Source organism: Dendropsophus ebraccatus, chromosome 15, assembly GCF_027789765.1.
Source record: "Dendropsophus ebraccatus isolate aDenEbr1 chromosome 15, aDenEbr1.pat, whole genome shotgun sequence".
NCBI lineage: Eukaryota > Metazoa > Chordata > Amphibia > Anura > Hylidae > Dendropsophus > Dendropsophus ebraccatus.
Genome location: NC_091468.1, coordinates 22,231,273 through 22,258,728, shown reverse-complemented (window position 1 = coordinate 22,258,728; position 27,456 = coordinate 22,231,273). Strand labels below are relative to the sequence as shown.

General features: G+C 43.8%; 1 protein-coding gene across 5 annotated transcripts in view; it reads left to right on the top strand.

Annotated features, from left to right (window-relative positions):
• Positions 1 to 27,456, top strand: part of DNAH14 (dynein axonemal heavy chain 14) — a 165,537-nt gene that overhangs the window by 36,942 nt on the left and 101,139 nt on the right. For all 5 annotated transcript variants that reach the window (XM_069954737.1, XM_069954734.1, XM_069954735.1 and 2 more), the window contains 13 exons: positions 1,684 to 1,847; positions 2,138 to 2,485; positions 11,793 to 12,134; positions 14,778 to 15,180; positions 15,266 to 15,456; positions 19,550 to 19,795; positions 23,145 to 23,266; positions 24,085 to 24,256; positions 24,692 to 24,796; positions 24,885 to 25,003; positions 25,095 to 25,169; positions 26,582 to 26,669; positions 27,023 to 27,273. In XM_069954737.1, coding sequence (XP_069810838.1) covers positions 1,684 to 1,847; positions 2,138 to 2,485; positions 11,793 to 12,134; positions 14,778 to 15,180; positions 15,266 to 15,456; positions 19,550 to 19,795; positions 23,145 to 23,266; positions 24,085 to 24,256; positions 24,692 to 24,796; positions 24,885 to 25,003; positions 25,095 to 25,169; positions 26,582 to 26,669; positions 27,023 to 27,273 — 2,626 coding nt within the window. The remainder of the gene's footprint in view (positions 1 to 1,683; positions 1,848 to 2,137; positions 2,486 to 11,792; positions 12,135 to 14,777; positions 15,181 to 15,265; positions 15,457 to 19,549; positions 19,796 to 23,144; positions 23,267 to 24,084; positions 24,257 to 24,691; positions 24,797 to 24,884; positions 25,004 to 25,094; positions 25,170 to 26,581; positions 26,670 to 27,022; positions 27,274 to 27,456) is intronic.

Genomic DNA, 27,456 nt, shown 5'->3' with positions numbered 1-27,456 from the left:
TTTTTCTCTTGAAGTTACGCCGAAAACCTACTCCAGCCCTCAGCTCCTGCCTCTTGCCTCCTATATACAAGAATATACCTACTATAATACTGCTCCTATGTACAAGAATATAACTACTATAATGTGTAATGGGTAGACAAAGACAGCACTCACCCGGTATCTTCAATCAGCTCACTGTACCTTCCTCTTGCATAACTACTATAATACTGCTCCTATATACAAGAATATAACTACTATAATACTGCTCCTATATACAAGAATATAACTACTCTAATACTGCTCCTATATACAAGAATATAACTACTATAATACTGCCTCTATATACAAGAATATAACTACTATAATACTGCCTCCTATATACAGGAATATAACTACTATAATACTGCTCCTATATACAAGAATATAACTACTATAATACTGCCCCTATATACAAGAATATAACTACTATAATACTGCCCCTATATACAGGGATATAACTACTATAATACTGCTCCTATATACAAGAATATAACTACTATAATACTGCTCCTATATACAAGAAAATAACTACTATAATACTGCCCCTATATACAGGGATATAACTACTATAATACTGCTTCCTGTGGATAAGTTACTCCCTGTTGCACAGTGTGTTTTGCTATATTCATCCTTATTGCAAGAATTATCTTTATCAACACAGACATCCATCCAGCTTCTCACTGCAGGAATAAGTACAGATATTGTCTTCTCTATTATTTGCCACGTCTGAGCAGAATGTATGTGACTGTAGTTGTACGCAGTCATTTGACAGTGGATCCCATCTGGCAGTGGAGTCTGTGACTCACAATACTGTCATCTGTATCTGTAATGCTACATTAACAAGTAGCTGAGGGCTGTGTTGGCCTGGAAACAGTGGCAAGTATACATGGCAGCTCATGGGGTGGGCACCTGTGTGCTTGGTTGCCAGTAACTGCTTTGTGTTGTATTCCTGACCAGCGCTTTTAACCCACAATGCATTTAGAAAATATTCAGACCATTTCACTTTATATTATGGTGTGCTAAAATAAAAAATAAAAAAAAAATCAATTTTTTTCCCATCATTCTGCACTCAATACCCCATAATGGAAATGCTGAGACAGCTGATCAAGTCTGTTTGATTGATGTTCTTCTCTGCCTGTCTGTACCTGGAGGATCAAAGCGCAGGTCCGGACTGGGCTCTTGATCCTCATAAAAGAAAGCTGAGCCAGTCTCTCCGCGTTTGCTATTTAGGTTCATACCCTGATCCCAGCTCCCCCTATCTATTCCGGCGATCCCCGTTCCTTATTCCTCTGATTGCTCGACCTGTTATCTGACCTCCCATCTGACCTTTGACTATCCGATTATTTACTGATTTTATACTGTGTTGCCGTTTGGTTTTGACTTTGGCTTGCTGACTATCCTTTGTGTTTGTTTGTCTCTCTCGTTCTGTGTTTCACTTACACCAGAGCAGGGAGCGCCTTCGTGGTTGTCCACGGCTACCTAGGGCCGTTTGAGGCAAGTAGGTAGGGACAGTGGGTGGGCTCAGCCTTAGGGCTCACTGTCGTGTCTTGTCCCTACCTCACGGTCCTGACAAAAAAGTTTCTACTTTTGCAAACTTTGTCAGGCATAAAGACTTTAAAGAAATGAAGAAATAGTTACTGATATCTTTCCTTTGCTTTGTTTCAGGTAAACTTTCCCCTCTTAGCGAAGATTCTTGTTTTTCCAAATTCTTCCTTCAATCGGAGATTGAGAAGAAAACTCTTTCTCATAAAGAGCCGAAGTGGAGTCCGAAGAAAGTATGGCCAAACTGTGAGCTTCTCCTTGGAATGGATTCAGATTATCAAAGATGGGTATGTGACCCTCACCCCAACCAGTAGGATGTCACCATACCTTTTGGAGGGTTTTCTGGCTTGGCTTAAATCTCCAGTCATATTTTAAGTCAAGCAGTGACTTGAAGGAGGAACATACATGTCTAAGATAGGAATACCCTATGTGTTCTGCTTGATGGGTAGGGTCTGAGATGTCAGTAAAGTTGTGTCTATAGGTTCCCCATGTCCTTGATTTGCTTTCTGAATGTTACTTGTGTTCGACACCAACAACATTCCTGTGTTACATACAACTTCTCCCTTATAATTCACAGGTAAAAGGTATATTTTCTATCATTAAATGCTCCATGGAGGAGGTTGACAACTACAGCAGCCACTTTACCAAGTTTTGTGCTATGGTGGAAGCAGCTGAGAAGGTGAAGGTAAAAATCAGCAGTGCCCAGGCCGAGCTGTCACCGGAGGACTACAGGGGGATCCTGGCCACCATCAGGGGCTTTATCCAGGAATGTCAGCACATGAACACCGAGAGAAGAGTCCTCAATATCAAAGTGAGGAGCCTGGACTTCCAGACCGAGTGCCTTCAGCATCTGCAAGCAGTTGTAGATATCGTCCACACCTCCCTGCCAGCTATGGCTTACAGCAAGAATATGCAGCTCCTGGAAGTAAGTGGTTATATGTATTCAGCAATGATTTTTCGCTGGAATCACATCATCTGGTTTCAGTACAGTAATACTAGTAACAGGTCATTTTGATATCTTTCATATTCTGCTTCATGGTACATCAATATTTCCCTGAAAAAAATTATTACCATGAAGCTTTATTTAAAGTCTGGCAGATAATGAAATCCAACTTACCTCTCCTCGTGCCCGCAGTGAGCGGCGGGACCGGCCTCAGAACCCCCGCTGGAACTTGGGGGGGAGGAAAGGCCTGTTGCGGCTGATGGACTGGCTGCTTATCCAATCACTGATTGAGCGGCCAGTCCATCAGCAGGGTCGTGATGTTTCAGCTCTGGAGAGCATGGTGGGGGTTCCGCCGCTCCCCACAGGAACAGGAAGAGGTAAGTTAGTACTCGTAACTGATTTCCCCCCCTGCCCCTGCCGGCTGCAGGATTTTAAAATCCTGGACTTCTCCTTTAATGAAGTAATGACATTTTTTTTTCAGTGAAATATTTCAGTACAGTAATAACCATTCTTAGTGTGACATGCCCTCATTCTGATGCGATCCGTTGTTCTGTGTCCCCCAATATTGGAGCTTATTTGTTCTCCCGCTTAGGTCATGGTGCAATTTGCCAGCGTAAGTAACTGTGGACCTGTCAGTTCAATACTCGTTTCCCCCTTGTTCCCTACTCGCTGCCCAAATGATTTTTAGATTGTTCAGGCTGCCCACTGACACCAGCTGCTGCCACTCCCATTACACTGAGCGATACGCAGCAGACCGTCACTGACGTGAACGTGCTGTTTCAGCATGTGGAAAGACCACGGTAAGCTGACATTGTTCATGTTGGCTGATTGTTTCCTTTCAACATGCGCTATTTCACGTAATGATTATCGGTTTTTGAAAAAAAACAAGAGTGCAAAAAACGGATGCAACTGTGTGCATCCCTTATGATCCATTTTTCCATTGACTTCCATTATGAAAAAAAACGGATCAAAATGGATCCATTTTTTTGACAGACCCAAAACGTGGTCGACCTCATTTTTGTGTCCATCAAAAAAATGGATCCATTAGACAGATTGCAAAAACATAGTGTGAACCCAGTCTAAGGCTGATAATTGTTTCAGAAGGGGTGGGCATTGGCTCCACCTCTGAATCTCCACTGTGAATAAAAATCCTGCATGCTGCCAATCTTTACTGTCTTGGGGGGCTATAGGCAAATATGGCACCATTTTTAACTTTCTGAACAAAATTGGCATGTACATGTGTTTTTTCCACCCCACATCATATGTGTCATTATTTTAGAGTATGTTCACACAGTGTGATTCTGTTGTAAAGGAATACACAGCCACTTCATGTACAGTAAAAAATCTGCCTCCATCTCTGCAAGACAATTTTACTCCCTTTAAAGGGGTTACAAGGAATTATATTTTGCAATGTAACTTGGGATACAGATTGTTGCACATTGCTAATGAGTAGTTGCTCATTATGCTTTGATATAATTTTATATAATTCATGTCCATTATCCCCTACCTGCTACAGGACGCTCTGTCCTGTGCTCATCTGTACACTCTCCTCTTCTGAGCTAGCCTCCTAAAGGATTGGGCTCCCTCTAGTGGCAGGTGTGCGCCTGTTCATCTTTATTTATAGCTCAGCCAACAGGTTCTGGAGAATTCTAGCCTGTTCACCTGAGGACGTATAGCCACCACCTCCAGACCTCTGTGCTCAGCTGTTGGTGTGTGTCAGTCAGCAAGCCACTCCTGATGAAGCCGGCCGTGTTGACAGTTTAACGTGTGGGGTGATTCTCCTACCTCCCCCCCTTCTTATCCATCACACATGGTGACATGATTTTTTTAGGGGTGGGGTGGGGTTGGTTGGTATTATTTCTCACTATTTATTTTGTCTTCACTATTTATCCATGTTGTGTTTAGGGGTCAGTTGTTAGTATATCCCGACTTGGATGCAAGCATATTGATTCATGTATTTTAAGTGTTTTAACCCTGTTATGGTCATGTGAGCAGGCTTGTCTCCTTTTGTCTGCTTCTCTATTTTTTTGTATATATAGTTTACATGTGCAGATCCTGTACATTTGCTTTTTCTTGCCTTAGTCAGCACACTTAGTCTCTTTACTGGTGGCTCCTATTGTTACCGTTACCAAAAGAGCAGCAACCTGTAAATATGGACTCCGGAAGCAGAAAGTTCCTTCTCTCAACTAAAATCCGCATTCACTTCGTCCAAAGTGCTCAATTGCCCCGACACCGGGAAATCATTCTATCTAGAGGTTGACGCCAGTTAAGGCTGGAGCAGTCCTGTTCCAGAAAAACAACCAGGGCAAAGTTGTCACATGCAGATTTTTCTCTAAGATTTTCTCTACAGCTGAGTGGAATTACTCTATAGAGTTATTGGCTTGGCCTTAGAATATTGGAGACATCTATTGGAAGGGCCACTCCATCTAGTGACGATCTATACAGACCACAAAACTCTTGCATATCTGCAAACTGCACTGCGTCTGAACCCTTGTCAGGCCCGCTGGTCTCTCTTCTCCTCTTGTTTTAATTTGTCTCCATTTCCGTCCGTGAAGCCAAGAACGTCATGGCAGATGCATTTTCTAGAGCGCTGGATGCTACGGATTCGGCTCCGGATCCGCAGTACATCTTTCCTCCAAAGTGCCTAGTCACAGCAGCCCCAGTGAGACTAAGAGAGATCCCTCCAGGCAAAACATATGTGCAGCCAAGCTCAAGGAAACAGATCTTGACCTGGAGTCATGCTTCCGGTATTTCTTGCCATACATGGGTACAAGATGTCAAAGATTTTGATGCCACTTGCCCAGACTGTGGGTCTCCTGTTGCCACTACCTGTGCCGGAGATATCTTGGTTGCATATTGCCATGGATTTTGTCACCAACCTTCCCCTCACCTCGGGCTGCTCTGCAGTCTGGGTCGTGGTGGACCAATTTTCTAAAATGACACTTTCTAAAATTTCACTCCTCTTTCAGGCCTTCCTTTGGCAACAAAGCTGTCATCCCTATTCATCCAACACATCTTCCGTTTACATGGTATGCCAACCATATCGTCTCTGACAGGGGAGTTCAATTCACCTCCAAGTTCTGGGGTGCTCCCTGTGCTCAGTTCCAAATCAAGCTGGGCCTGTCTTTGGCCTATCATCCCCAATCCAACGGCCAGGTGAAATGGGTGAATCAGATTTTGGGCAACTTTCTTCGCCACTTTGTCGCAATCTGTCAGGCTGATTGGGTTCCTCTGCTGCCATGGGCCGAGTTTGCTTATAATAACCACTCTTGAGGATCTTCCAGGGAAACTCCCTTCCTCATATAGCCAGCATCCTCCATTGCTGCTTCCTACGACTTCGGATGTTCGAGCTATTGAGAGTCAAGTTTGTGATTTTATCCATATTTGGCATCAAGCTTGTCAATGCCTTCTCCGAGCATTTGGAGACAAAGTCTGGCTGTCATCTGAGAATATTCACCTTGTTACTTAGGACCCTTCTCCGTTCTTAGACAAATGAATCCAGGTACTTAAAAGCTCCACTTGCCTCCATCCTTGCATATTCCCTACTCGTTTCACGTGTCTCTCCTCAAGCCACTTCTCCTTAACCAGTACTGCCGTGAAATCACTTCTCCTACCCCTGTGTCTGGCACTGAAGATGTCTATAAGGTTAAGGAGATTTTGGATATGAAAGGTTAGACAGGCTGAGTTTACTATCTTATAGATTGGAAAGGCTGTGGACCAGAAGAGAGGTCCTGGGAACCAGAGAGCATAAATATCCCAAATTAATCCAACTTTCCACCAACTCCAGTCCAAGAATAGGGGGGCCCTAAGGGGGGGGGGGGGGGTACTGTAACAGTACACGGTCAAGTCTTTTTCTCCTACTTGCTGCAGGTCGCTCTGTGCTCATCTGTACACACTCCTGTTCTGAGCTAGCCTCCTGGAGGATTGGGCTCCCTCTAGTGGCAGGCATGCAATTGTTCACCTGTATTTATAGCTCAGATCACAGGTTCTGGAGAATTCTAGCCTGTTCACCTGAGGGTATATGTAGCCACCACCCCCAGACCTCTGTGCTCAGTTGCTGGTGTGGGTCAGTCAGCAAAGCACCTCTGTGTTTTCTGGCTGTCTGCCACTACCTTGCTTCCTAGCATCCTACTAGCCATTTGGATCTTGCTCCATTTCTAATTCTCAGCTCAGCTCCAGTCTGAACAGTGCCTTCTCAGATTTTAAAGTGTGACGCAGAAGAAGAGCATCTAATTCCAGGCTCCTGTACTTCTTCACTTCCATCAGTCATTGGTCACTGGGGACCTTCTTTGAGGGGAGCGACTGGCAATGCAATGAATCCCATCCTACCTTGTGGCAGACTCCTTAGACTCTGTACCTTGGAGAAGGTACGTGAGCACTCCTTGGTGATACCGGGGATCCACCACCTTGTACCTGGTTCAACTGTTACAATAACCTTTTATTTAATTTCTTGTGTGATTGGTGTGTGGGGGGGTGGGGAGGGGGGGAGTTCCCCAGTTCCCCTATCCTGCACTGCCATAAGTCCAGGGGGCATCTGAGTACTTAAAAAAAATGTTGAATTGAAGAAATACATTTAACATACATTTTTTTCACAAGTGAGGGTCTTATCTCTTTGACCCCCACTGACCCCTGAGTAGGATGATTTGTCCTGCATCCCCATCACTGTTTATCCTTTACATAATAGACTATGTGCTGTGCAAAGAACTGCAGAGCCATCCTGTTCGTGTGAATGGGGAACAGCTGCCAATTGGCTGGCATCAACATTATACAGGGAAACCTCAGAAGGTGACACCACTTAATCAGAGCTGCGTCCTCATAATTCTCAGACAGGGTTGGGGTCCCAGAGGTCAGACCCCAGCCAACGATAGAGTGATAGCTTATCCTAGCAAAGATATGTTACCTGCTGTGTAGATTGCCACCTCTATAGATCTCCCTCTACCTTACTTACCATATGGAAACAAACAATCCTCCTAAAGATTTCCCGAGTTAATGGCTGTCTGCAATTTACAGAGAATTAACCTTTCTGCTTTCTTAAAATAGAGATGGAGACATTAACAGAATCTAAAAATTTCCAGAATTAGTTGACTAAATGTAATCCAAAACCCAGTGGAGACATTTTTTCATGTCCCGCTGATCAGCTGACCTAAATACTCTATAGACGTCATCTAGTAAAATCCCGAGCCATGGGGAGACCTGCCCTCTAGGGGGAAATAAGGTGTTTACGGTAAAGCGGCTTCTACTGGTAAAGCGATTCCCACTCGCAGTTCTCATGTAACCATGACATCTCATTACACATCTGTTGGCGTGCATATACAGCAGGGATGGGGGACCCTTGGTCCTTCAGCTGTTGCAAAACTACAATTGCCATAATGTCTGAACAGCAGAAGCTTTAGCTTTGGTGGTCCAAGCATGATGGGAATTGTAGTTTTGAAAAAGGTTCCCCATCCCTGGTGTACAGTATTACAACCACCAGTCATGTGTCTCAATGGTCATACATGTTGGTTGTCAATCCCTTGATGGTAAAACCATCCAATCCAATTGTCCCAATTGGAAGAGATGCCTAAGGATAGCATGTGCCTTTATGTACATAGTAGAATAACCGTGGTGATAACTGATTCCCTACAGTGTTCTAGAAAATGTGTCATCTAGTTGTATTTTTTAAACTTATGTAGACACATTTAAGTCTTATTGCTGGCAGCAGGTTTGTCTTGGTTATTTATTTTTTTTTTTTTGCCATAAGGGATTCATGGTGGATTGGGCTCATGGTGTGGCTTGTGCCTTCCCTATGTTATATAAAGAGGTGTTAAATAGCTAAATAAGAAGGTTATCCCCTGTCACAGGTGGTCCAACCCACAATCTCGAGGACAGGGCCCCAGTAAAATGCATGCCGCTGCTCCATTCAATCTCTATGGGAGCTGCTGGAAACAGAACAGTGTACTTGAGCTCCCATAGAGAATGAATGGAGCAGTGGCGTGTATTCTAATGGAAGACTGGGGTCCTGTTCACAAGAAAATGCAGGCTTAGCCATTTGACCCCCACAAAATGCCATACTGCTTGTCTTCCCTTCAATGTGCCACCACATTGAGCTCCTGCCCACAATGTCCTGATGGTGGCCATATCAGGTACTTATGGTCCCTTGAGTCCTTCCTTAGGTGATATGGCTGCCGCAGCAGTATGTATGGAACGGAAAGAACTAGCATTTAGTACTGTCGGCAGTGGGTCTTTTCTGCTCCAGTATTTGTGGTAACGCACTAATATTTCTACAGTTAGTACTTCAGTAATTAGCAGCTGTAGTAATCCATATTCAGCAAGCTCCCCCTACTGGTGGCAGCAGGCAGACAGGGTTGATGGCTGTGTGAAGGATCTCCAACCACTTCCATGGTTCTTTTGTATTTAATGTGCACTCTAGACATTGGTGGACATCTAGTCATCACGGACATCTCTTCTGAGGGCAGAGCACTTTAACATTGTTATGAAATCCTTTGTCTCCTTAATCAAGTTTCCTGAAACCTCAAGTGGTTAATTCTGTGTTGTGCGTCACGCTATGAGTGACTCACATTCATTGAAAGAAAGAACTTTGTTGGATGATTTGTGGCGGAGAGGAATATATTCAGTATATTAACATACTGTAGGGTGCTCGATCCACTAGCCATGAATAATGCATCCAGTACATAATCAAGGATTGCCCAGAAGAATTCACTGTCTTCCTGTAATTGTATTAACTTATGTAGTGCTGTATACATTAAAGAGGAACTTCTCCCGTTTCGGGCACATGCCCTTCTTCCCGCCAGAAGAAGGGTGTGCGATTGAAACAGCAGTTCCAGGAGTGAATCCAACACCTGTTCATCCTCCCTTCCCCTGCAATCCTACATCTTGAATAAACTACATAAGTAATCTACTGCTTCGAAGATTAGTGAATACCGCTAGTCTAATTTCTTTACTCGCTGGCTTGTGCTTATATAACTACTATAATACTACCCCCTATATACAAAAATAAAACTACTATAATACTGCCTCCTATACACAAGAATATAACTACTATAATACTGCTCCTATATACAAGAATATAACTGCTATAATACTTCCCCTTATATACAAAAATATAACTACTATAATACTGCCCCCTATATACAAGAATATAACTACTATAATACTGCTCCTATATACAAGAATATAACTACTATAATACTGCTCCTATACACAAGAATATAACTACTATAATGCGGTTCAGGGAAGAAACAGAGTGCTGCACCTCACACCTATGGCTGATACTAGTGCCGCTAGGCTAAAATAAAAAACACATCAGAATTTTGTGTATGAATTGATCAAGCCATACTGCCCCATGTACCTCGTGCCGGTATCTGATACACATGGGTCCCTACACTAAATCCACACCGTGCCAGTCAGTGGCCACCAACCCCGCAGGCGTGCACAGTCAGGGAACGGGGGCCATGGGACGGCCCTGCGACCCCCATGCCACAGGACCAGACCCAAAAACACCACACCAGAACCCGGCCAGCACCGCCGGCGAAGAAGGTCGCCCCCAAGCAGCACAAGTCTGGATAAGGAAACGACTTGTGTCGTTTGGGGGCAGCCTTCCCCGCCGGTGGTGCTGGCTGGGTTTTGGTGGGGCTCTTTGGGTCTGGTCCTGTGACATTGGGGTTGCAGGGCCGTTCCATGGCCTCCCTTCCCTGCATGTGCTCGCTTTGCGGGGTTGGCGGTCGGTGACCGACATGGTGTGGAGTTAGCGTAGGGACCCGTGTGGACCAGAGGACCTGCGCGGTGGTACACGGGGCAATATGGCTTGATCAATTCATATACAGACACTCTGGTGTTGATTTTTAATATAGGCCTAGCGGCATTAGTATCAGCCATAGATGGGATGTGCAGCGGTTCCATTCTCTCCAGTTCGTGTTTTACAGTTCTCCCTCTCTGAACAGCTAGCACTCCTTTATAAGACCCACATGACCAAAATTAGCAGGATATGCCTGTGCTCACATGTCTGGACCCTATGTCTTCCCCATTCTGTGAGAGCAGCAATGGTAAGTGTAATACCATATCCATACTTGTGTCGTTTGGGGGCAGCCTTCCCCGCCGGTGGTGCTGGCTGGGTTTTGGTGGGGCTCTTTGGGTCTGGTCCTGTGACATTGGGGTTGCAGGGCCGTTCCATGGCCTCCCTTCCCTGCATGTGCTCGCTTTGCGGGGTTGGCGGTCGGTGACCGACATGGTTAGCGTAGGGACCCGTGTGGACCAGAGGACCTGCGCGGTGGTACACGGGGCAATATGGCTTGATCAATTCATATACAGACACTCTGGTGTTGATTTTTAATATAGGCCTAGCGGCATTAGTATCAGCCATAGATGGGATGTGCAGCGGTTCCATTCTCTCCAGTTCGTGTTCATAACTACTATAATACTGCCCCCTATATACAAGAATATAACTACTATAATACTGCCCCCTATATACAAGAATATAACTACTATAATACTGCTCCTATATACAAGAATATAACTACTATAATACTGCCCCCTATATACAAGAATATAACTACTATAATACTGCCCCTATATACAAGAATATAACTACTATAATACTGCCCCCTGTATACAAGAATATAACTACTATAATAACAACAGCTGAAGACTATACAGGGTCAGCACCACACTAGCAATTCAATATAGAACAGTATGAGCTAGGATGTATATAGTTCAGACAGTTCAGCTAGACGGATCGAAAAATGCCATGGAGGTGCACCATAACCTAAGACAATTCATATGCAAACGGTAGAAAAAATAGAGTGCACTCACCGCATCGGCTGTAAAAACAATCCTTTATTGTAAACAAATTTTCATATACTCATGGGGGAGGGAGATATGTGCAGATCTTTGTCCTAGCGCCCACATTCCATTTCACCGCTACACACAATAGAGCGTGCGGCCGGAGCCGCACGCTCCATTGTATGAACTCAAAGGTTCTCTGACATGTCTGTTTTTCGTTCAGCCGGATGGAAACACGGACGGATCGTATACTATGTGTATACAGTCCGGACTGGATTCCATTCATTCACAATTGCAACAACGGCTGTGATTTACACAAAGCATACATTGTGTGAACGTAGCCATAGCTAGTTGTGCGTTATATTAGTACTATACAGTATACTATTATTCTAGTACTTATTAGTATAGCTAGTTGTGCGTTGTACTAAGCACTATTCTAAGGCTGGCCGACCCCTGGAAACCCCTATAAACATTACAGATCCTCACGTTTTCCGTTTCTTTTCTTTTCCAGGTCATCCATAAATCTCTACAGAGGCTGAATGTGGAGCTGACCCAGGTGGAGGAGTTTGTGGAGCACCTGACATTTCTCGGACAAGTCTCTTCGGAGCTGCCATCCCTGGAGCGACAGTACAGCACAGTCATCCAGCTTTACTCAGTCGCCAAAGACTACGGCATAAAGATTCCTTCAGAAGAGACGGCTCTCTATCAAAGTCTTATTCCCAGCTTCCAGCAGCTGAAATCTGGCGTTCTGTTCTGCGAAGCTAAAAAGGATGAAGACATTGTGAGATTCAGTGGGGATTTGGACAAGTACATCTCAAACCTGCACTTTCACTTAATGGAGTTCAAGATCAAAGTAGGTTTTTCCACTTTACTCTAGTGTTTCTGTGTCTTTCGGTGCTCAGCGTGGCGCTAGTTTTGCATGTTAGTTCTTTTTTAGAAATCTGAAGCTTCTGCTTAAGCAGATTAGAGCTGAAAAGTGTAAGTAGGATAAAAAAGTTTAGCAAAGTTAGTGCAGAAGTTATCAGGGTAGGGAAAACTTAAAGGAGTTATCCAGGCTTCTCTTCCAGAAACAGCGCCATTTTTTTCTCAGTTTCACTTCAATTGAAGTGAATGGAGCTTAATTGTAATACCAGATACAACCTGAGGACAGGGGTGGTGCTGTTATTGCTAGAAAGTAACTGGCCTTTTCTTATCCTGGATAGTCATTTTCATATTAAAAAGTTGGGACAAGAGATAAGTCTAAACCTTAAAGGGAATTATCCTGGTTTAGGAAAACCTGGCCACATTCTTTCAGCAATAGTGCATCTCTTGTCCTCAGGTTGAGTATGGTTTTGCAGAAGCAAATGGAGCTGAGGTGTAATACCACGCACAACCTGAGGAAAGGTGTGGCGCTGTTGTTTGTAACAAATCCACCATGTGTTTCTAAGCCCCAATAACACCTTTAGGGTGCGTTCACACCTACAGGATCTGCAGCAGATCTGCAGCAGATCTGCAGCAGATTTGATGCTGTGTTCAGTTATTTAAATGAAATCTGCTGCAGAAAATCAGCTGCAGATCCTGTAGGTGTGAACGCACCATTAAAGTGATTATTCATATAGGGGGAGATTTATTAAGTACTCATACATTGGTCTAAAATAAATCCCCGCTGCAGTCCACCAGATTTACTAAGAGGTGCATGTGTGGTGGAAGGAGTTGTGGCACTAGATGGTATTTGCCTGACAGCTCACGCAGGTATTGTCGTGACGCCAGTGCTAGTCCAGCACACAGGTATGATGGTGGTACCTGCTTTATGTGGTGGCTGGCTGTATTCCCCAAATGGTTGATGATCTGCCGGGCTGTGTTGGGTCCCTTGGGGTCTTGTCACGGTAGTCCTAAGTGGCAATTGACCCACCCAGACTATTGTTACACCCACCCACCCACAGAAAGAGGAAAAATTACCCAAGGTGTGCGGTTAGTGTGTATAGGTGCTTGTGCATATAAAGGATGACGGAGTCCCAGTGATATCAAAAATAGAACAGCTTTACTGCAAAGTCTCTCAGTAGCACAGTTGTTTGTACTTCAGGAGGTGCTGGAGAAGTAGAGTAGAAGAGAGGTAGTTGTAGGGGTGGGTGGAGAGTTGAGAGTAGAGGAGAAGAGTTTGTCAAGGGAGTCCCAACTTAATGTAGCAATGTACTCTGCCGGGAACTTTGAAGAAGTACTTGTAGAGTGAGAAGTTTACTTGTATCTGTGTTTAGACTGTGTATGACCACCTTGTGCCCTACAGTGTCGAGTGACCTGTGAGATGGGATACGTAGACCTTTCTTTTGTAGCTTTGTCCTATGCAGGCTAGTTCCTCTTGTTTTTCAGGATACTGCCCTGCACCTTTTAGACGTGGTTCACAGCGTGGGCTAGGGTGTTCCTATACTCTTCTACCTTTTTAGTGTTTAGCACTGCATAATGGATATAGTAGAAATACTGGAAGAACTGGTTGTCTCTGGCTGCATCTGTATACACATGTGTCTTAGACTAGACAGCCTGAACTGAACTTCTGGTCCCGGACAAGGGTCCTGGCATAAGCCAGGCTCTGACTTGGCTACAGAAGAGGCACTTTCTCTGTGCATCCTTCTCCCACAAAAATCTGAATAAGACTCCCTTGTACTTCCTCCACCAAGTAACTAACTTCCTACAGGAGCCAACTAATCTACCCTGTGAGTGGTGGGGATGTGTGCACAAGAGAAAAGATCAGCGATAGGTCAGAGGTAAAAAGCACCTCCTATAGATCAATTAAAGCACGTGGTACACATAAAACAGTAACCCATCACCTTCCTCAGCTGTGCAATACATAAGAACACGAATATAAAAGATACTGACATCTAGTGGTGAAACTGTAAAATACCCTTTATCACCACTTAACCTGGAGAAAAAAGCTTTTGCGACAAGTGCACAAGAGAAAAGAACACCAGTGGTAGGACACCACACATGCCAGGCCCATAAATCTACACGTGTTCCAGAGTGAGTGTAAATTTTTAACATAATTTATGCGTCTTCCCAGATGTAAAACCTGACAAATCAGGCGTGGAAGGAGGCTACACCTCCTTCCTGCCTTGCCGTACATTACGTCCCTCCTCCCCCGTTAGATGAGTGGGGCTTACGCCATGGAAAAAATACAAATCTGTGCCTTTTTTTTAGTGATGGACACCAGGGGCGCATGTTGATAAATGTGCTTGCTGTCAATACATCCAACATTCAGTGCTCATTCATTTCTTATATTCTTATAGAGGTGGGAGCCTTGCTTTTTGATACATAGCTCCAAATCCTCTGCTTCTCTTCACATTACTGTAGAGCTACATAATGAGCAAGTGACTGCAGAGAGAGTTTTATGGTTACTGCTAAACCCAGTAATAAATCTGTCTTGGGTGAGCGCCTCCTAGTGGTGGCTGCAGGCAGCTAGAATTTAACATGTAATGCAGTTATTAATAACACAGTTGGGATCTAACATCTGGTTACGTGTTACTAGGTGAAGAATCCAATACTTCTAGAAGCCGACACCTTTCCATTAGAAGCCAATGAAGTCATTGTCAATCTCTTAGAGGAGTTTGAGGTCATCGCCAACAAGGCCCAATGTTACTCTAGCTACCAGGAACGGTTCGGTAGCTCAATGACTCAAATGAAAGCCAGGTTAATGGACGTCCTTATGTCACAGAAAAGTGCTGCAAACGTTGTCACCACCCAGATGCTCAACACCGAGCTCTCCGAGATTGAGTGTGACTTGAGTTTGAGGAAACTTCTTTGGGAGGCCAAAGAGGAATGGGGGAGATTGTCCACGGAGTGGAGACAGACGTCATTCGAGAACCTAAACGTGGATTTCATCCAGAGAGACGTGAATAGATTCAGCCATACATTGTTTATGCTTGAGAAAGGTAAGAGACGCCATAGAACGATCACAGGAAAGAAGACCATCCTGAATGCAAATGCTGACTGTTTCCTTTGCCGTCATTTCCTTAGGATTGCCACCCAATGACGTTGTGGCCGAGTTGAAGCAATCCATTACCGATTTTAAGCAAAGTTTACCCATTGTGGTGGCTTTAAGAAATCCTAGTCTGCAAGCCAGGCATTGGGACCTTATACACTTTACCATTGGCCGAATGATAACCAAGGATAAGAGTTTCACTTTGGGAAACCTTCTGGAACTTAGAGTAAGTAACCAAGCAACCAACCAACCATTTAGCCAAGAAACCTAACAGCAAATATTTAGTTCTGCAGCAGCGCCACCACTGGTAAAATAAGGCATTACATGGTGCTCACTGAGGTTTGGATGTCCTGAATACATTGACATGCCAAGTCCTCCAGAGCAGGGACACACTCTTCAAAGCTCCTCTCTGCTCTGTTCATGGAGGTTACAAACGTTATCTTCTCTATTATAAGTTCTATTGTGTTTAGATCTTTTTCCGTCCTGTGTTTTTTCCCTTCTCTTCTTGTCTTATGCATGGATGGGTTGTCATTTAGGTGTTGTACTGTGCATTCTGAGCCAGTGCAATGTTGCCCCCTGCTGCTCTCCTGCCTCTCCCTCTTCCTGTTAATTGGGATTGTCCATTATTAGGAGAACATGGCTGCTTGCTTTCAAAAATGGTGCCACTCTTTTTCTCAGTTCATTTGTGGTATTACAACTCAGCTCCATTCACTTTAATGGAACTGAGCTGTAATAAAACAACCAAACTGAGGACGCAAGTAGTGCTGTTTCTGGAACAATACAGGTAGGTTTTTGGATAACCCCTTTAACTGGCAGACTGAATGAGCAACTGCAGCTGCATCACCCTCCTCTCTCACCTCCTTGTCCCCTATTTCATTTTGGTAAGTGTGGAGCTTTCTGTGGCTCTTCTGGGTTTGGAGATCTGACATCACAGACCTGCTCAAGCAATCAGTGATAGAGGCACGATGCCCCTGCAGCCACTAATTAGATGAGTGGGGCTGTGATGTCACGTCCCCGAACCCTCACATGCCTCACAACAGTGAGTGGAGCTGCATAATACCAGCTGGCAGCACAGGAGCTGGAAGGTAAGTGTACGAGGGGTCCTTTATTTATCCCCTTCTAAAAAAATATTATTTAGGGTAGCTTCACACATACCGTATCACGGATCCGCAGCAGATTTGATGCTGTGTTCAGTCATTTAGTCAAGTTTGCTGCGGATCCGCAACAGAAAATCCACTGCAATGCGGTACGTGTGAAGCTACCCTAAAATAGGTTATCCAGCGCTACAAAAACATGGTCACTTTCTTCCAGAGACAGCCCCTCTCTTGTATCCACTTTGGGTGCAGGTTTTGTAAGGGTAGGTTCACACTACGAAACCTGAGCGCAACTCTCCGCCCGTACCATACACACTATTTTATGCACGGGCGGATTCTGCATTTCAACGAAAGAATTGACATGTTGATTCTTTTGGCGGATAGCAGAATCTCACTCAGTTCCCTTGAAGTGAATGAAGCTTAAAGTGTCTGTACCACCAGGCCCAGGCTGAAGCACTGGAGGCGGGCCGACCCACCCCCAGTGGGAAGAAACCCCAGCCCCTCCATGACGTGACTCCATTAGAATCAATGGAACCCTATCATAGAGGAGTGGGTGGGTGGGCCCGCCTCCAGTGCTTCAGCCTGGGCCTGGTGGTACAGACACTTTAAGCTTCATTCACTTCAAGGGAACTGAGTGAGACAAGACTTGTCTATGGAAGAAAGTGGCCATGTTTTTGTAGCGCTGGATAATCCCTTTAAGATCCTCCATCGTGCACCAAAAGTGTGCCAAAAGTCTGGCACTAGTAGTTGGTATAAATTAGACTTGACAGATTTATCAAACAGCATGTGATACACTTTAATAATTCTTGCACATTACTAGTCTGTCTAGTCTAGGTTTACTATCTGATGGTATGTTTACACAGACAGATTTATCTGACAGATCTTTGAAGCCAAAGCCAGGAACAGACTATAAACAGGCATCAGGTCATATAGGAAAGACTGAGATCATCTTTTCAAATCCGTTCCTGGCTTTGGCTTCCAAAATCTGTCAGATAAATCTATCTGTAAACGCACCCTAAGAATAGGAGAGTTTAACTAAATCTGGGCAACACATGACACAAATAGCACAAGTTGCACCAAATTAATAAAAATCACATCCAATTTTCAAGTAGAGTGTGGTGGTCGGGAACCTAGACAACAAGCTGACAACTACAGTATACAGGGAGAGAAAGGGGCCAAACTTCAAAAGAAAGCAATCGTGCTAATGCAAAGAAGTTCTTTTTTTTAGCATTCCCTATCACCTAAGAGAGGTTTGGCTGGTAATGCCTTTTCAGTTTTATACCCCAAAACCTGACGCACAATTTTCACACCTATTTAATAGAAATATGGAGCAATCCGATTCCGAAAATTCTGTTAAAAATAACCCTGAGAGTGTGGGAAATGATTTCTATTCCCCCCAGGAGAGGCGCAGAATGGCTCCTGATAAGCCGCCTCTCTCCATTCGTCACACATCTCCATAGCTAATTACTAATTTCCTGCTAATCATAAAAACCCAGGCCGGATAAATGACTATTCATTTACAATACAGAAATCCAGCCTGATTTTGTGCTCCGCTTATAATCCTTCCAATAATTAGTTCAGAAATTTTATTGCACGTCCTTCTATAAATACTCGGAGATCCTGTTTATGAAAAAAAGCCCAGAATGAGAAATGGATTATTGAATTTTACATCTAAAGTCCCACGTAGCCCCAGGCCGGAGGCGCGGAATTAGTGTCAGTGAACCCCACCAGCTCTGATCATTTTATTGCAGATACTTTTGCCCATAGGTAGTTTGCTATGAATATCATTTTTTGCAAAAAAAAAAAAAAAGTATGCACTCAACCAGAGAACCCTTTAGCAGCCATGAAGCATCAACTCTTTGCCGCCAGGTCTTAGATCACCAGGACGAGCAATGGCTGATGGGAAAATGCTATAGAAATACATAACACAATTCATTTTTACTGCTTGACTAAATGGCCTAATATTGGTGTCTTAAAGGGGCAAAAAATTGTTCTGTTACCAGAAAGTTATACAGACTTGTAAATTACTTCTGTCTAAAAAAAAGGTAAGTCTTCCAGTACTTATCAGCTGCTGTATGTCCTGCATGAAGTTGTGTTTTCTTTCCAGTCTGACACAGTGCTCTCTGCTGCCACCTCTGTCCATGACACTGGTGTTATATAGATTAATAGAATTAAATTTTATTTAAAAACCTGTTACCAGAATGTTATACAGACTTGTAAATTAATTCTGTTTAAAAAAAACTTAAAGGGGTAGTGCGGCGCTTAACAATTATTCACAAAATAACACACATTACAAAGTTATACAACTTTGTAATGTATGTCATGTATGTGAATGGCCCCCTTCCCCGTGTTCCCCCTCACCCACGCTAGACCCGAAAGTGTGATGCACTATACTCACCTGATTCGTGTCGACCCCCGTCCGCCATCTTGGGACAATAATGTCATCTTCGGGTGGCCGGCCGAACCGCTCTATCCGTCCCTCATGCTGGCCCCCCTCTGCCGCGTCATAACTGTGCTCAGCCGCGATTGGCTGAACACAGTTATGCTCAGCCAATCGCGGCAGAGGGGGGCTGGCATGAGGGACGGATGGAGCACCGGCCACCCGAAGATGACATTATTGTCCCAAGATGGCGGACGGGGGTCGACACGAATCAGGTGAGTATAGTGCATCACACTTTCGGGTCTAGCGTGGGTGGGGGGGAACACGGGGAAGGGGGCCATTCACATACATGACATACATTACAAAGTTGTTTAACTTTGTAATGTGTGTTATTTTGTGAATAATTGTTTAGCGCCGCACTACCCCTTTAAGTCTTCAAGTACTTATCAGCTGCTGTATGCTCTGCAGGAAGAAGTCCTGTCTGACACAGTGCCCTTGGTGTAAGAGCAGTAGCAAATCCCCATAGAAAACCTCTATGGACATGACATGGACAGAGGTGGCAGCAGAGAGCACTGGGTCAAACTGGAAAGAATACACCACTTCCTGCAGAACATACAGCAACTGAGAGGTACTGGAAAACGGGAGATTTTCAAATAGAAGTCAATTATAAATCTCTATAACTTTTTGACACCAGTCAATTTAAAATAAAAAAAAACTTTTCACCAAAGTACCCCTTTAAATGGCAGAAAAAAATAAGCATGCATAAAATACTACCTATTCATGGTATCTGTGCACTCCTATTGGAGACTTGGATGATGATATATTTTTTTATTCTTTTTTTAAAGATATTTCAGCATAAGGATAAAATCATTGATATCTCGACCACTGCGACGAACGAGGCGACTCTGGAGGGGATGCTGAATAAAGTTATCAGTCTGTGGAGTAAAACCGACTTCAGATTAACAGTGCACAAGTCCGAACTGTCCGAGATCCTGATCATTGCCACAGCGGAGGACATCATAGCTCAGCTAGAGGAGTGTCAGGTGATCCTGGCTACGGTGAAGGGCTCACGATACTGCACCCCTATTAAGGTAACATTTGGGTTTGATATTTAGGTAGAAGAAAATGATACAATAGCGCTCTATTCTGCTGTGGAGGCTGCTGGAAAGTGATCTAGAAAGTACAGTAAAGCTGCCAAACACCTCTAATAACTGATGGCTGAACAATCATTCTGGTATCAGTTAAATCTCCCATTTGTCCTCATCATACAGGAACATTCAGCATGGTCAAGCGTTCATGTATTCTCTATGGGGAGAGGTGATCTGCAGTCAGAGCACTCTGAATCTGGCTTATCTCTCCTTGAACAAAGGAGTTGAGCAGTGATTTTTCCATCACAGATTGACCCCTATCACCACCGACATCTTCTGTTGGAGGTCGTTCGGAAATATACACCTTAAATTTAAGGATTAACCCGTCTTGAGCAGCGAATACGGGCAACTAAAGTCTCAGGTGTTTGGGGACCTTAAAGAAAATGTACAATCAGCTATATTGCTTTGTTTTGTTTTTTTTACATTAACAGATTGGCACCGATGCGGGGATGTCGGTGGCGCGTTCCTTATTTTGAACCACCACCCGATTCCTGTGCACAGTGCCGATCTATTCCCGAACACTGGCCCAGCATGGAGCACTGGGGGCAGGCCTGCCGACCCCACAGTCAGAGGATCTCCCCTTCCCTCTATGACATTTATGGAGCCACCTCACAGAGGGAAGGAGATTTCGTCACACGGGACGATGGGCCTGCCCCTAGTGCTCTGTGCTGGAAATAGATCGGTGGTGGACCTGCTTCCCCACCCCTGTGGAATTACCTCTTCAAAGGTCACAGAGCATGCTCACACAACTTTCCAATTAATTTCATTGGGACAGCTCCTGTCCATTGTTGCCTATGTCCACGGGACTTACTGTAAAGCATGTCTCTAAATGCTATTAACAGCTTAGGGCTCTAATAAAGGGGCCATTCAACCTATAACACGGCCCTAAAACACAAATTTTCTCTTTTTTCCCCTCATCTATCTGAAGATTACTGCTTACCGAGACATTTGCTGGGAACATTTTGCGGCCGCCCTCGGCTCTCAGCGCACCTGTGCGGCCATTCTGGGACACGGTTGCTATTAATGAGGCTTTTAATGTTACGCACAAAATGATCTTATAATTATGATTTACCCCATGCAGGAATTTTTGCTTTTTTTTCACCAATACTGCAGACAGGGAATGGTTCTCAGGAAGAAATGAGCTGATTCTGTTCTTTACCGTGATGAGTATAATCTCCGGTAATGAGCGATCAGCGCAGCGGCTGCACGACACAAATATGGCTTGTATTACATCTAGAAAAACACAGGAATGTATATCGACCTCTAATGCCGGCAAGGCATCTAATTCACAAATTAAATGTTTCATTTCAAGCTATTTATTCCAAACTTCCCGTAGAAGGGGGGAGGGGGTTCTAAACTTTAACTCCTTAATTACATAAATGTATAAATGCATATTGTTGTCTGTTGATTCCATTGACCTGTGGACGGTCCCTACTTGCCATCTTGCTGGAATAATCAGTCTAAGTGAAATTCCCTGCATCGCCACCACAGGAGAACGGCAGCATTACACTCTCTGTTCATATCAGTAGACTATCTGTGTTATGCAGGACGGGAAAGCTCATCCAGCTAGAGATATGCTCTTTCTAACCATTCTTGAAAAGAGATGAGGATCCATACCAGAGGACCCCCTTCTGTTAATTTTATGGTTTTCAAAAACTTTTATTTATTTTTTAAATAAGGACACACAAATGATATGTCTAATATAGGCTGAACTTCAAGGCCAAACGTAAGTAAATTCAGGTAGAAGCCACTTTAGCAGTCATTGGTAACCTTAGAATGACATAATATGATTGCTACTACAGCTTAATATACAGAATCCACCCTAACCGAATCCCATGCAAGGGTCCCCTAAGCTATATTCATAGCTTCCACCTACAACAATCGTTCCATTATATAACTATATAACTGAACACAAAACATCTCACACCAGACAACAATAAGACACACAAGATTTTTTTTTGGTGTGGGGGGGCATATGGAGACAAAGACAACAACATATCCCTCACTCCTTCCTAGATCTCAGGATCTAGGTATGATATCCAGGGTTGTCACACCTTTCTAAACCACTCCTCTTTATCATTAAGGATAGAATGGAGGCAGCCATTGACCATCATCCAGTTTAGTTTAGACTTTACCAAATCTAAAGGATTTAGGAACAGGTACCTTCTTTAAAGGACTTTCAAATTGGCTTCCACCAATGGAGCATTAGGCCCCGTTCACGCTACGGAATGAGCGCCGAGATTCCATTCAAAACACAACCCTCCCCATGCCGAATCCTGCCTTTTGTGTGTTTGAATGGCAGGGCTCGCGTCAATTCACATGTCAATTCTTTGAGCGGAGAAGAGCGGAGGCGTGCGGGGAGCTGCAGGAGGGGCTCACACATAGGGCCCTATTACTCAGAATGATTATTATGTTAAAAATCATTTTAACATTCAAATTTAACAATATTTGTTTTGTGTACATGCAGGCAACCATCAAACTACCGAGAAATCATTCATGTGTTGTTGATTTTGTGCTAACAGCAAATCATTGTTATTTGTTCACTAATCGTTCACTGTAATTCTACAATCATTTGCTGTAATTCCACATTCGTTCGCTAATCATTTAGTGTAATTACGCCCTATTACACGGGCCAATCAGGAGAAGCAAGCCGGCGCCGACCTTTCAGATCAGCGCTCGCTTGCTCCTCTTCTGCATTTGCTGCCAGCGCTATAACATGTGCTGACGGCAACTTTTCTGATGTAAAGATCGTTCGGGGAACCCATAGGAGATAGCGACAGTCTGCTGCCATCACTCTGTGGAATAGATTGTTGCCATATTTGTTGTTTATCTTTCAACGTGTTGAAAGACAACGATCAGCCGACAGCCTGATCGTTGTCTTTTAGTACGGGTTATGGCCGATACTCGCTTCATGTAATAGGGCCTTTAGCAGTGTTGGTAGCAATGTCTTGCCATTCACAATTAGAATACCACACAGATGAGTAATTTTCCTATTGGGCCATATAACTGAATTTGTTTGGCGGAGAAATTAAAATAGAGTAGATGGTGGATAGCACATGAGCCCCTGTAGAGTTTATGCAAAGGTTCTCAAAGACCAAAGAGATAGTAAAGCCCCTATTACACGGGACGATCTCCTGGAGCAAGCGAGTGACGACCTTTAGGTTGTATGTTGCGTTGCAGCTCCATTGCAATGAATGGATCTGAGCTGCTGGACAGGTGTGGCGCCATTTTTAGAAGTCATTTTTAACATTATTTATAACCTTTTGACTTTTTCCCACTGATCTTGTTTCAGAACACAGTTGATGAATGGGACAGAAAACTGAATCTCTTCTCCCGCACCATGGAAGAATGGATGATGTGTCAGAGAAACTGGCTGTACCTGGAGCAGATATTCCTGGCATCTGACATCCAGAGGTATAGACTGTGGAGAATTAGGATAGGAATCACAGGGCTAAGCTTCACTTCATGGCAGAACTGGGACATTATATGAATTAGTTGGTTTTTAGGGCATTAAAAAGATAGTTTTTTCTGCTGTAAATTTTACTGCAAAATTATACAAAAAATACTGGCAAATCAACTCATTACAACTTTGAGGGGTTGTCCAGGCTTAGACAAACATGGCCCTTTTTTCAAGAAACAGCACCTCTCCTGTCCTCAGATTGGGTGTGGTCTTGCAGCTCAGTTCCATTGAAGTGAATGCAGCTGAATTGTAATACCAGACACAACCTGAGTGTCAGATGTGGAGCTGTTTTGCTAGAAAGTAGCTGTGCTTTTTTTAAATTCTGAATAACCCCTTTAAGGTGCCCTTAGACCTTCACTAGCTGTCTGCAGACATCTCTCCCATTCACCTTGAACACATGAAAATTCGGAGAATGGCAGTCTCTACTGTTTATACCTTATACAGGAGTATTCGGCTTGGCCCTAGCTTTCATTTGTTTTAGAGAGGCGGTAAGCCACTGACAAAATACAAAAGGGTCGGACAGTTAAATTTTTCCCCCCAGCATTAGGAGGCCTACATTCACATTAGATGGTCAAGCAGTACTGCGGAAATTGGAGAGTCCAACCTGGCCGTTTTGGCCAACCATAGCCTCTTGTGTATGGCTAATTTATCAGAGATGGTCTTACATGTATCTGAACAGACATGTTCCTTGCTTATGTGCTATGCGTGGGGTAGGCCCCAAACACTTATTATATCCTTACTTACCCTCTTACTACCTATATATCCTTACTAGGCAACTCCCAGCTGAAGCCAAACTTTTTGCCCAAGTGGACAGTTCATGGAAAGACCTGATGAATCAGATAAAAGAGAGACCTAATGCACTTCGAGCTGCCACTGCGCCTGGTGTCCTGGAACTTCTACAGACCAACAATGGTCATCTCGAGAAAATTCTAAAATGCCTTGAGGTAGGCAGGAGACCAAACATATTTCAGGCCTAGGCTGGTGGCCAAAGACTGATACCATTACCTGATTTTACTGTTCCATTCTAAATTTCCCATATCCCCCATAACTGGACAAGTGTATTTGTACAATGAATAGAATGCAAAAATTATATCTTCTTCTTACCACCCATTGAGTTAAAGGAGTCCACTGATATATATCATTGGTTCCCTGTAAAGGGGTATTCTGAGCTGTATATGATCATGACCCACTTGGCACCTAGTCAAACCAAAACCAATGTTGTTACTGCCCCAATGTCTTCTTCTTGGATTTTTGACGGCTAGATATGTGTTCTTGGAAGTTCCCTTTAAGAAGACAGCATCATGAGCCTATAGGATGTCTACTTTCAGGACTGATCATCATGGAGGTGGTATTGACTCATTATCTATTTTCCCTGCCAGGACTTTTTAGAGATTAAGCGTAGGGTTTTCCCAAGGTTCTACTTCCTCAGCAATGATGACCTGCTCTCCATCCTGGCTGAAAGCAAGAATCCTGATGTAGTCCAGGCAAGTGATCCTTAAGACCCTGTAGTTTTTCTATCCTTACAAAGTGTTGGAGGCCATGTCGATAGCTTTGACTGTTTATGTAACGCAGCCTCACCTGGTGAAGTGCTTCGAGAACATCCAACATTTGGTCATAAAGCATCACCTGAACAGTTCCCCCGAGGTGGAGATGATTATATCCGCGGAAGGCGAGAGGATCTGCATGCCTAAGTATATTCACTTATAGTTTTTAATTAACACGACTCATTAGCTCGGAACATTGTGTAAACCTTACAATAATCCCACTGTGCTGCTCCTGTAGAAACGTCCGTGTCCGGGGCTCAGTGGAGCAATGGCTGGGGAATGTGGAGACCAGTATGTATGATGTCGTAAAAAAGTAAGTGCTGACCTAGATACAAGTTTGTCTGTGATATGTCTGTCTGTAACCAGCACATAGCACTGCCATCTTCCTCTGAATCGCTACCATAAATAGGTGGTACATCCTACATGGCGACAGCAGGAACACTGCATAACAACCATTAAGAGGCTATTGAGTTCAGTATACGCTAAGCTCCACCTAGTGGTGACTGCCGTCTATCAGATTTTTTTATATAAAGCTCTAAATTCTTTAATGATAAAAATCTAAGTTCCAATTCGATAAAGATATAAAAAGAAACTAATAAGCACAGAATGTTTTATCTATTAACATTGTGGTGCAGCCCAGAAAGAAATGTAGTGTAGGGGCCAGAATCTGCAGGCTGGCTGGGTGTTGTAGTGACACAGTCGGTAACAGTACACAGTCAGGTGGGCTCAGGAGCCTCTGTGGGATGGAGTAGGGACTGCACAGTGATATAGACATAAGTTTCCCCTGGAGCACACCTTGTCTTATGTCAGGTGTGATGTTAGGTGGGGTGCCCTGATGGTAAGCTGTGAGAATACACACTCATAGATTGGAATAGGTTAACTCAGTTTCTTTACTGGTTGGTTTGTCACTGTATTATGGTGCGAAAATCCAACAGTAAGCTGATGTCCACTTTGTGTGTGGATCTGAAGAATGGTAGGTCACTACCTTGTTACAACCCTTAGGGGCTTTGTCCTAAATCAAAATCACTTATTTGAAGGGTTCTTCCTGGTGGCCCAGAAGTATCCTGATGCAAAGGTACTCACTGTCTTTCACCACAATGCCCTCGCTGAGGTGCAGGCACGGCATTTACATGGTGGTTTGGCAGCCACAGGAAGTGTAGGCCCGGCCTTGAGCCTATAGGGTCCTAATGTAACAATAAGGTGCTGGTATACCATCTCCCTAATGTCTCCTTCTATTGTACTCCTTCCTCTTCTCTAACATGGAGTCTGCAATGATGCTTGTCTCCTCTAGGATGGAGAGGCCTCAGTGACTAACTCTGCTCACAGAGAGAAAACAATTACATTTATTTGCTCCCTTACTCTACCTCTAACTAACTGCACCTCCCCTCTCTAAGGAGAGGCCAGACAAGGGCAGGTACCTCCCACCTTCTAGTGTGTTCTTAAAGGGGTTGTCCAACAAAAAACTTTTTCTTTTAAATCAACTGGCGTCAGAAAGTTATATAGATTTGTAATTTACTTCTATTAAAAAATCTCAAGTCTTCCCATACCTATTACCTACTGTATGTCCTGCAGGAAGTGTTTTATTTTCAGTCTGACACTGCTCTCTGCTGACATCTCTGGCCGAGACAGGAACTTTTTCTCGGTTTTCTATGAATTACCATAGAAAACCTCTCCATAGTGATCAATTATTAATAAAACTGATACTGATAACATTTAACTCTACAGGCTGGTGAGAGCTGGAGTGCTGGACTGGGGCCAATCAGATTTTAAGAAATGGGTGCTGGCCCATCCTGGACAGGTCATCCTTGTAGTGGTATGTGTGATATTGAGGGGATTTATACACACTGGTGGTTATCAGTCAATGGTAATGTTATCTCCTTGTAATGCGATAGAGGTGGTTTGGTATGAACTCTCTGTGCTACAATTAAAAAAAATGGTGCCATACTCCTTTAAATGGTGTGTAGACGCAGAATTTGCCCTGTAGAAGTCGTCTGACACTGAAGTTTTGTATTCTGTCAGCTGATTGTTAGACAGTTCCTTTGTAAGACATCACCTTCAATTCTTTGTAAAGTTAGCAGTTTGGATATTATTTTTTATATGCCAGGCAATATATGTATACCGATATCGATTTTAGTGTCATTGAGATGTTATTTCTCTTTATTCCAGAGCCAGATAATGTTCAGTAAGGATTGTCTTAAAGGCTTTTCTAGTGAGGATCCGGAGACAGAGCTAAGAGGCGTCCTTTCCAACCTGGAGAAGCGTCTGGGGGAGCTGGCAGAGCTGGCTGTAGAGGTCCCCCTCCTCCACCAGAAGAGAACCCTGGAGGCCCTGCTCATCCTCTATGTGCACTGCAGAGATGTCCTCACCGACTTACTAAGGAACAAGGTGTTTACTGCTGAAGACTTTGAGTGGACAAGGTAGCTCTCTCCTCTCTATGTTCCTCTTCCTCTCCTGGGGAAAAAAAATTGGCTGTTTGCTTAAAGGGAACTCAATCTGTGAACCTAACAGAGCAGGGAGAGCTGAGCAGATCGATAGATCAAGAATATTCAGTAATTTATTTACTTTATTATTCTCCTATTGTGAGTTTAGCAGCCCAGTGG